Source organism: Amphiura filiformis, chromosome 20 (assembly GCF_039555335.1).
Source record: "Amphiura filiformis chromosome 20, Afil_fr2py, whole genome shotgun sequence".
Classification (NCBI taxonomy): domain Eukaryota; kingdom Metazoa; phylum Echinodermata; class Ophiuroidea; order Amphilepidida; family Amphiuridae; genus Amphiura; species Amphiura filiformis.
In genome coordinates this window covers 30,606,766-30,618,415 of record NC_092647.1, presented here as the reverse complement: position 1 = coordinate 30,618,415, position 11,650 = coordinate 30,606,766, and the positions used below count along the sequence as shown (strand labels likewise).

Sequence of the window (11,650 nt, the reverse complement as noted above, 5' to 3'; positions counted from 1 at the left end):
TAATTTCAATTTCCTGGCACGTAAGATAACAGAGAGATGACGATGGATATTGTAGAACTTTTGTATGACCTCGTATTATTCCATGTATTTTGCATGTTCTGGGGCGTGTCTCGAGAATGATTTGAAACAAAGACGTGGACGGGGACCTGGATCATATAATTCTATATAAATTTTACATTAAGGGATCTGGAATGAGCGTTTTGATCGTTTCAACAGTATTTTTGTGGGACATGAGAGCACATCAGACATATCGAATTGCATTCTGTGTACGCAGAATGTCTTTCTGATATCAAATAATTTTCGCTTTTAACAATTACGATATAATACAAATTTTATGACAAATTATTAAAATTTGGTATTTTTCACATTTTGATATAGGCTATAACAGTCCTCAAGTAAATTTTATAAATCTAATGATATATTCTGTAAGTGTATATAATAGCTGGGACTAAAAGCCGACGATCAATTGAAAATTTTGACCTTTCACATTGAAGATACCTAATTTGTTTTGGTGTTTTGGGACAATATCCATATCTTCAATACGAAAGGTCAACATTTTCAATTGATCGTCGGCATTTCATCCCATCTACATACACTTTAAGTATAAATCATCAGATTTATAAAGCTTACTTCGAATACTGTTAAATATCAAAAATATCAATTTTTTATTATTTTTTATTAAATGTGTATTACATTGCGTATTTCTATAAATCAACATTAGGCCTATATATTTGATATTCAGAATGCAATTCGATATATCTGGTGTGCTCTAATGTCCCACAATACGCACTTTCGTCCAAACGCTCATACCCCATCCCTTAATGCTGAACCCTTGTATGCACTCGCATCTGCATTCATGTGTATATACATTGAGCGTGTCTATACAGTGAGCCAGCTTATCCGTTATTAGCGTATATTAAGGTACTGCGTAATCAATTGTTATTGCAGCATAATATTTCCGTATACAGCATTGTCCAGCATCAATCAGCAATTGATCAATTTGTAAATGAGCAACCTATTTCTATAACACTCCATTCGTGTAAAATAATGGAGCGGTAAAACAATAGCGCGACGTCATAAGTGTGTATTAAGTCGGTTAATGGCCGCGGATCAGAACGTGAGTGGCTAAGAATGGCCTGGGGCCTTCGGCCCATGGCCATTCTTAGCCACTCACGTTCTAATCCTTGGCCATTATCCTATACTTAAACTGTGAAAGATCAAATTCTAAGACCTATTTTTTTGCGCGCAACAATACTGAATATTCACGGTCGATAACAAAGAACTGAGGGGGGATTCCCCAATGACGTAATGTGATAAGAGAATGACAACGCTAATAAAAAAAACATAATTATTCTTCAGTCTTCTTTTCTCGAGTTTGCTACCTCTTTTTTAGCCAAACAATTAAGACTAGAAACCACAGTTGTGTTTGACCAAACACGAATATCTATGCCCGTGGCCCACACTCTCTCTAACACCCCACCATACCATCACTCTCTTATACTCCACCAGACACTCACTCGCCACCAGACTGGACCACACTCTCTCTAATACCCCACCAGACCAAGACTCTCTCTTATACTCCACCAGACACTCACTCGCTCTAAAACACCATCAGGCTGACCCATACTCTCTCTAATGCCCCACCAGACCCCCACTCTCTCTTATACTCCACCAGACACTCACACGCTCTAAAACACCAACAGGCTGACCCATACTCTCTCTAATACCCCACTAAGCCTTCACTCTCTCTTATACTCCACTATACACTCACTCTCTCTAAAACACCACCAGGCTGACCCATAGGCCTACTCTCTCTAATACCCTACCAAGCCATCACTTTCTCTTATACCTCATCAGACCATCAATCTCTCTAAAACACCACCAGACTGACCACATTCTCTAATACCCCACCAGACCCTCTCTCTTATACTCCACCAGACACTCACTCGCTCTAAAACACCACCAGGCTGACCCAAACTCTCTCTAATACCCCACCAGCCATCACTCTCTTATACGCCACCAGACACTCACTCGCTCTAAAACACCACCAGGCTGACCCAAACTCTCTCTAATACCCCACCCAGCCATCACTCTCTCTATACTCCACCAGACACTCACTCGCTCTAAAACACCAACAGGCTGACCCATACTCTCTCTAATACCCCACCAAGCCTTCACTCTCTCTTATACCCTACCAAGCCAGACACCCACTCGCTCTAAAACAACAACAGGCTGACCCATACGCTCTCTAATACCCCACCAAGCCTTCACTCTCTTTTATACCCCATCAGACCATCAAACTCTCTAAAACACCACTAGACTGGACCAGTCAGGACCACACTCTCTCTAATACCCCACCAGACCCTCACTCTCTTATACTTCACTAGACACTAGCTCTAAAACACCACCAGACTCGCCCCACACTTTCTCTAATAACCCTCCGACCCTCACTCTCTCTTATACTCCACCAGACACTCACTCGCTCTAAACCACCACACAGGCTGACCCATACTCTCTAATACCCCACCAAGCCTTCACTCTCTCTTATACTTCACTATACACTCACTCTCTCTAAAACGCCACCAGACTCGCCCAGACTCTCTCTAATACCCTACCAGACCCTCACTCTCTTATACTCCACCAGACACTCACTCGCTCTAAAACACCAACAGGAATGGCCCACACTCTCTCCAATACCCCACCAAGCCTTCATTCTCTCTTATACCCCATCAGACCATCACTCTCTAAAACACATACTCAGGCTAGGCCTATCCCGGATAGTAGGTCTGGGTTTTTTCATAGGCCTACAATATTACACAAAATTAAAAGATTTTAATTTTGTGCATCATTTTAATACCACGATATAAATTTTAGGGTAGGCCTACCTAGGCCTATTGGGGTTTCAATCAAAGATTATTTGTGTAAAAACAGTAGCATCTGCATAAATATTGTAATTATTGCTGAGGACCGATCGCATGGAGGAGGACGCCCAACTTTCAGGAGATCTGTGATAGGCCTAGGCCTACTATCCGGGATAGGCCTAGCCTGAGTATAAAGATTGATAGAAGTGAAAAAGACGCAGATACACACGACGAAGCCGAAAAATATTATCAGTAGGCCTATGATCCCAACAGAAAGGGAATTCTTTAGTCATGTTTTGTTTAAATAGGCCACGATTTTGATAAACACCTTGAGTAAAAAATAGTGTAAATTGCAAATTTCTATGCGGGCGCTTCACGCCAAATAAACCCGCGCCTATGAGGCAATTTTCTTTGCCTCTCACTCACCCCCCCCTCGTCAAAAAGTCAAGGTAGCCTACGCTACTATGAGAAATGGACTACAAACTGCTTCAATTGGGTCTTCATATTATGGAACATAGTTTTCAATCACAGTGTAATAAGTGTCCACTAATTGCCTTCAGTTGGCGCCGACGACTCCAGACCACCCATGGCAAAGCGCGACGAGAGGCACGCTTCGCGGACGTATGCCTATCCCCCACGCAAATTTTTCTTCTACGGCCTCATATTTCACCGATGGCATATCTCTACACACCACCCTTGAAGCATTTCTTACCGATCCCTTGGCCCTAGAATTAGAAATTACCAACTCACATGTGTCGTCATTCAGTACTGCAATAACTCATCAGTGATTCTAGACAATATCGCAATCTGTGCAATTTATACGCTGGCGGTGTGTATATTATTTTATTTTTAAATTATGTTACAATGCTACGGGCGACTTCACTTCAACATACATTTATGTTAATGCATTTTATGTTACATAATTTCTGGACGGATCGTACACACATATTGCCCCCTGTAGCCCATGACCTTTGACCTCTGGGGTCGGGGGTACCCTAGGAAACTTTTAGGGGTCATGGGCCATCATTGTACCAAGTATGGGCCCCTAGGCTACTTTAGTTTCTGAGCTAGAGGAGTGCAAAGGAAGCGTGAGAAGAAGGAGGAGAAGGAGAAGAAGGAGAAGGAAAAGGAGAAAACTAAACAGAACAAATACAATATCTATGCCCCGTTGCACGGGCATAGATAAAAATACTGCAATACTAAAATCCACAATGCTTTGCGATTGACCCGGGGATTGACCCCAGTGCGCGACCTTTCGCCGGCAAACTTTCGAGGCGTGTCAAGCGACGCTGTTCATCAAGTGTTTACCGGTAAACAACGTGCAATGGAAACTGACCGTTATCCGTCTCTCGCCACTATTTGACGGCGAACAATTTTTCCGGCAAAATGCAGGGGCCTCAATAGAAACACGATATAAGAGACAACACATTTCTTCAATGAAGCTTTATTTAAAACAGTTATATCAGATTTTACTTTTCTGTACTTTTCATAACTTTAATTTTATTTATCAGTTCTTTTGTTTCAGTTTTCTTTTGTTCCTTTTGTTTTAAATTAAAGGTACACATTTTTGTATATATATTTAGGCTGTTAACTCCATAATATTTGCTTATTGTTTTAATGTTTTTAATCCTATTGTATCTGTAACTTTTGCAGGTGAATTTATGCAACTAGGATCCAAAGAAAATGAGAATGATAGATTTAGTCACTACCTCCAGAAAACCTACAAGAAGACAGCTAGCCTGATGGCTCAAAGCTGTAAAGCTGTAAGTATAACTATTGGGTACCTTGATATGTGGAGACTGTGCATTGTACAGTTGTGGTACAAACATGTATCAGTATTTGAAAGGCATTTTTCTAATAAGTACAGTCATGGTATAGAGAAAAGGCAAACTGCCCTTCCAAAGGAAGAAGACCACTCATGGGTTATTTAATTACCCAGGGGTCATTGTGGTGCAGTAGTACAGCCTGACATTGGAGGATTGGGAATTCAAGCCCCGGTGGTGCTATCGTGTTGTGCACCTGAGGAAAGTGTTTTACCTCACTTGCCTCTCTCTATCCAGGGGTGAAATGGGGAGCTGTTATATGAATATTGTCCATTGAGTGCCACCCAAGGTATGTGTGCATGTCTTGAGTATTGTATTGCAGCTGACATATTCTATCAACACCGGAATAAATGTAAAGCCCTTTAATACATGTGAAAAGCATTGTATCTTATAAATGCCAACATTTATTTATTTAACACTTATTATACTTTACAACAGGCTGCAGTATTAGGGGAGTGCAATGCAGTAGAGTGTGAGATAGCATACCAATACGGCAGGAATATAGGCATGGCTTTTCAACTCATAGATGATGTATTAGATTTTGTCTCATCAGATGCTACCATGGGCAAACCTACATCTGCCGACTTGAAACTCGGTTTAGCTACAGCTCCGGTGTTATTTGCTTCAGAAAAGGTATGGTGTCAAAATCCACTCCTCCATTATGTCATGAAAGATATAAAATATTGGTGTTATTTTGGTTACAGCCCACTAAAAAAAATTTTTAATGGGCCACTTTGATTAAAAATAGAAATCTTTATTAAATTCCTCTCTCAAAGTGATAAAACAATGGTGGAGTGGAAGAAAGGGGAGTTCACTTAAGAATAATAATTATTGACTCCGGTACCAAAATTGCTTTTCTTAAAAAATGTGGTTACAATTTTTTATTCTATTCTTCATGCAGAAAATGTAGAGGTTTCTGTTGTTTCAAGCTGATAAAAAAATATAAGAATCTTTATTTTATTAGATAAATACATTGTCATGTGATGTACATGTATGTCATCTGGACATATCAGGATTTCTTGAAATGGATGCATGAAGAAAAAATATTCCTGGAAATTAAAAAAAAGTTTTGTTTTGTGATGATGTGTAAAAAGATTTGTTTTTCGAAGGGGACATACCCAGTCGGTGCTGTAATCTCTGCCATGTATTCTTTCCTGGACAAGCCACCCCATGAATGCTGAATGCCACACACATGGACTCGCTCACCTTTCCATGGGCCAGGTCATTTTTTGGATACGGATATCGCCCACTTTCATCCCAGTTGATGGAAAAAATCATAAAGAAAGAAAGTGACATAGTTGGTGTGTTCTTTTTCAATACCATGCAGTTCCCAGAATTAAATGTGATGATATTAAGGCGATTTAACCAACCTGGTGATGTGGAGGCAGCTAGGAATGCTGTAGCAAAGGTAAACAATAATAGACATTATGTATACAAAGAAAGCCCCATCTGCAATAGCTGCCCTATAATATAAATAGACATTTGACATACAGGGGAAAGAAGAATTACGCATCGCACACTAGCACATTTAAACATGAATTTACAAATGGAAACATAACATGCATAGGCAGATATACCAGAGAAAAAACTCCGACATACCTCCCTGTGGGGACTTGAACCCCAGACCTCTCGCTTGTCGGGCGAGCACTCCAACCACTGAGCTACACAGACTGTCCCTGATAAACAGGACTCAAGTCTGGTACTTATGGATATGAGCAGTCAAGGGTGAACAGTACAAACAACACATTACACACCAGTGTACGAGATCAATTAATGATGCTTACCCGCCAGCCTAATATAATCATACAAACAGAGGAAGAGGCTTACGCATCATGGAACTTAAACAATGTTTGAATGTTTCCATGTTCCAGTGTATGATGCGTAATCCTCTTCCTCTGTTTAGACATTTGACAGTTAATTTCTGCATTCTATAGTATACACATCTAAAATGATGACACCTGGCAGCTATTGCAGATGGGGGGCCACCTTCTTGAACAACCCCTTCAATGGGGCAACAAGAATTCCTTGTTCGTTTAAATCTATGGCCACAACTGAATTTGTAGTTTTGTATAGTTATCAAACAATATATAGTATCCTGGCCAGTTTTATGACTCCTTCAAGAGACATACTGTTTTTGCAATGTCCGTCTGCATCTCCATCCGTCCACATTCTGTAGCTCTTGAATGGATAGGCGGATATTTTAGGATAGGAAGGCCCCAGTTAGAAACTTAAGGTACTTTTTGAGGGGTCTAATTTAAATATTTTTTATTTTGATAAAGAGCTAAGTTGCATATTTTTTTCAACTTTCTTTTTTTTCAAAAATATATTTTCTTGAATTGTTACAACAATGTAAAGAGGCATTGTGATGGAGGCCTTGTGATGGACACTTAAGGTCGAGAACCACAAATTTCTAGTTTTTTGCCAATTACTATCACAACAGGGTTATAATGTATGTAGAATAAATATAATTTAAATTTTGGAAAACGAAATTTTTCTTTTACATTTTTCAGACGGACGGAATTGAGCAAACACGGTACCTGGCACAACAGCATAGCGAGGAAGCACAACGCCAAATACTTCAACTAAAACCAAGCCCAGAACGTCAGGCACTAATAGAACTTACCAACAGGGTTATAACAAGGGTCAAATAGAGTTGAAGATTTATATTTAGTCGCTATTATTTTATTTATTTTTTTTGTGCCTTAAATGTGAACTAGTTTTTTTTTTTTTTGTATTTACCGCATCTAGCAGTTACAGGTCAATAGTTTGAAGGGTCATTAGTCTGAAAACACAATAATTCAATTATTAATCCTAATCCTATCCCTAACCGAATCCTCACCCTAACTTATAACTAGGCTTAGAGAAAAAACCCGCAATTTTTTGACCAAAAATGCGAGATGGCAACTGCAAAATGCGAGAAAAAGCGCACGATTTAGGACCCCAAATTGGCGAAAATCAAAAATAAAAGTTATAAAAAAATAAAATAAAATACTGCCCTCTATTTCTGAATTTAACCATTATATTGCTTGAGCAGAATTGATGTGGTGAGTGACCAAAAATACACAAAATATAAGGTCATATACTGAATGATTTGTGTAGTAAAATATCACATAATAATATATATGTTGCTTGGATGTGCCAGAAAATGGATTTTTTTGGCAAATTCAGGCTGGAAAATTGGGTCAAACTTTAAGCTTATCAGTTGTAACGGTAGTCGAATTCTGCAATCATGCGCCACAGAAATAGATTTTCGTAGTAGAAATGAATCTTTTAAAAGCGAGAAAAGCACTAAAAATGGAGATTCACAGCTTTACCATGCAAATGCCAAATAATAGTACCATATTATTTGTACCAAATAATAGTAATAATTATAAAAAAATGGAATGTAAAATGAGAGTTGAAATGCAAAATATGATGCATTCAAAGTCTACCTTGTGTTTGTTTTTTGTACTAATGGCCTATTCTGCCTATTCCAGATGAAATCCATATACCACCTTTGGAAGACATGACCTTACTCTCCCACACAAGGAGTGTGAATTTCATATGGGGTTACCTGAACTTGGGGGTGACTCAATTGAAATCTGCACTCCATGTGTGGGAGATTAAGGTCATGTCTTCCATAGGGGGTATATGAACATCTACTAGATTAGCCCCAAGTTATTTTATGTAAAGAAATGCCTTTGATTTGTAATGGCTAATTTTAGAAGGTCACAGATTGGGGTGATCCGATTGTTACATAATTATGACATTTTTTACCTCATATTGAGGCCTGTCACTCAAACATTTTTATTCTATGTATTGAGTTAAATTACTCTGGCGAAATTGTGTATCACAGTGGCTCATAGAGCAGCACATGACTTCCGGAGTGGTGGGTCACCAAACTATCATGCTTTTGTTCATACCGCCCAAATATCACTGGGGTTTTGAGAAAAATAGAAGCTTTCACCTGATACCAAAATCTGTGTTTTGATGGGGTAAAATGGGGTGACTGTCTATTGGCAGTGGAGTACCGTGGCCGCTTCTACCGGGGGCAGAAAAGGTAAATTTGTCGCCCATCAACAGCCCGAAAAGGTTGACCCAATTTATTTTCGATGGTATGAAAAAGTAAAGAGCAAAAAAAAAATAATAATAATAAAATAAAACAGGGATTACAAGGTAAAAGTAAAAAACAATCTTCATCCAAAATGAAGAGAGCTCCCTTAATTTTCAAGAATGTTTCAAGGAAGGTCAATGATTAGGATTGGTTTTTTCACATGAAGTAGGTCAGTACTTAGGTTGGCCATGTGTTGGCCTACATGAGGATCACAATGACAACACATGATAGTATTTAAGTGCCCCAACCCCAAGTTACTTTTGAAATAAATACTTGCAGTGCAATGTCAATGTTGATACTTTTTATTGGTTGTTTTATTTTAAGTTGTACAACTTATAGGATATTTACAGTAAGTTCTCATTTGTGACTAAACTCTAGAGCATTAGGCAAATGTTGTTAAATGGGTTTTGATTATTGTCAATTTAGTCATATGATGTAAAAATCAAACTTGTGAGTTTAGCTTCCTGAACAGAAGTTGTGCCTGGAGACAGTTGTAGACCAGTTTTGCTTTTGAATTGTTCAATTTTAAGAGCAATTTGAAATGTCCTTAATATTCAAATTGAAATTGAAAATCATGGCTGGTGTGGCCACTACCTGGCTTGATCTGCATCAACGTTTTTTAGGATGTATGTTGTAAATTATGTACAAGTTTTTTGGATAAAATTTGATCAGAGCAAACACAATACAGAAAACATTTAAATGTGGGATTATATAAAAGGTATAAAATGTTTTTAAAAACATTTTTGAAATCTTGCTACAAAACAGTATGTAAGAGTTGACAATATTTTGCAAAATATTTGCCAAAAATATTTCACAATAATATATTTTGAAAATATTTTAAAAATAATAATGCAATCTTAAACATTTTAAAAATGTTTTCATGGCCTTTTATAACCCGACATTTAAATGTTACTAAATTGCTTTGAACCAAAACCAAGACTTGTTTATAACCTGTATATGTGATGCAATCAAGTAAAATCAGTTGAACTCTGAAATATTAAATCTTCTGTTTTTGTTGGATAGTAAAAAGAAAAATCCATTGAAATTAAACAACCAGTTCCAAACATATGAGCAATTAAAGAGTTTTCAAAACAACAGGAAACAAACAGAAATATTTCCTTTATTTGGCTATATCTCAAAATCAATATTTCCGAGTTCCGACTGATTTTGCTTGACTGCAACACATATAATTTTTTTAAACATGTTTGTGTTTGCCAGGATGTTTGTATCATTTGAAATGTTCCAAGACTTACGTTAACATCTCAATTTTGTCTCCTTCCAAAAAGAGCCACATCCACATAACCCCCCCACATTCATAGGAATATTTGTGTTTTAAATTTTTACACACATACCTCCATGCATTTGTTTTACCATAAGTCTGCATTTACCAATTTTCTGCATATCTTTTATTTGTTTTAATTGATGAAAAGAATCAGACAGTATTCAGGAACATTCATTCCATGTGTGATATGATAAAGCAAAATTAAAGGTTGGGTGGTCTGATTTTTTGTATGTGACACTATCTGATCCAGTCGGACAAAAGTTGGCAATAATCACATTGAAGTATAAGCAAAAATAAGGAGTAAAAATGCAGTCTTAGTGGATCAGATCATGTCACATTACCCTGCATTTCTACCTTGCACATGTATGAGGGGTAGGGTGGGCCATTATTCGGGTCACACACCTTTAACCTTATTTATTTTGTCATTTTCTGCAGCATGAAACTTATCATATCTCAGGAAACACAAATCTAAGTAGAAGTTGTCTGGAAACTTGGAACTTGTGTAAAATAGACTAACTGCACACAAGATCTTCACCACTTTTGTAGTATGAGCTCTTCTCATCTCAAAATTGGGTGTTCAAGGCCTTCGTTTTTAAAAATTGCAGGAGCTCTGTTAATCACTCTCCTGAGTTTACTAAGCTGCTCAACAAGGAGCTCAATCTTTTAATATCTGTATTAAAACATAGAGATTCAAGTAGTGAGGAGCTCAGTAAATCATACTCCTGAAATGTTCTTAAGGAGAGCTGTAGGAGCTCTGGTGCAATTGAGCTCCTCAAAAATGAAGGTCTGGTGTTCATGTATCAGAATTATTCAGGTAACTGGTGTTCAAAAACCATTATATTTGATCATTTTCATGGTATTGTAAAACTTGACATATTACAATCGTGGATTGTCACCAGAAGTTTCTACCTTGTAAGGGGCTCAGTACAACAATGCCTTATCTACCATTATTAGCTGCCCTGCGTAATATATTCATAAGCACAATTACATTTATACAAAACATTACACAGGGGAGCTAATGTAGATGAGCCAGTATTACACTGAGCCCTTGATACATGTCATTGTATCTAGTATAATTTTTATGAAAATCATGAAATAATTATTATGTTTAAGGGTAAATAGGTATTGTTGGTCGAAGCAAACAAACAAAAAAATCGATTTTAATTATGTAAATCAATATATTATTGAAACATAACACTTTGATATTTTGCAAAAGTGCATTCTATAAATCATATACTTTGAAAACCTGCTTGATATATTGTTGCTTTTGAGTTATGTACGTTTTACAAAAGTGTTGTTGTTTCAGCCCTCTTTACAACATAATTCAAGAACCACAGGTCCTACAAAAGTATATCTTTGATATTTGAATTCTTCTGCACACTCGCTATGAAATGATCAATGCAATTTTTACCAAAGCTCACTACCATTCACAAGATGCTGTGAACTATCAAATTGCAACAGTTTAAAATAGTTGCTAACCCTAAATGTTTTGGTTCCCTCCGAATAGTTTTATCTCTTTTCTTTTTTGAATCTCTGGATTTACAGAAGTCAGTCCCAATGTAAATGGTAGTTATTGGCCATTCTTTATAAA

At 37.5% G+C, this 11,650-nt stretch overlaps 1 protein-coding gene across 1 annotated transcript in view; it reads left to right on the top strand.

Annotated features, from left to right (window-relative positions):
* LOC140141989 (all trans-polyprenyl-diphosphate synthase PDSS1-like) overlaps window positions 1-8,712 on the top strand; it is a 28,884-nt gene extending 20,172 nt beyond the window's left edge. Inside the window, exons 7-10 of the mRNA XM_072163889.1 lie at window positions 4,515-4,624; window positions 5,123-5,317; window positions 6,012-6,092; window positions 7,195-8,712. Coding sequence (XP_072019990.1) covers window positions 4,515-4,624; window positions 5,123-5,317; window positions 6,012-6,092; window positions 7,195-7,335 — 527 coding nt within the window. The 3' untranslated portion in view covers window positions 7,336-8,712. The remainder of the gene's footprint in view (window positions 1-4,514; window positions 4,625-5,122; window positions 5,318-6,011; window positions 6,093-7,194) is intronic.
* The last annotated feature ends 2,938 nt before the right edge of the window (window positions 8,713-11,650 follow it).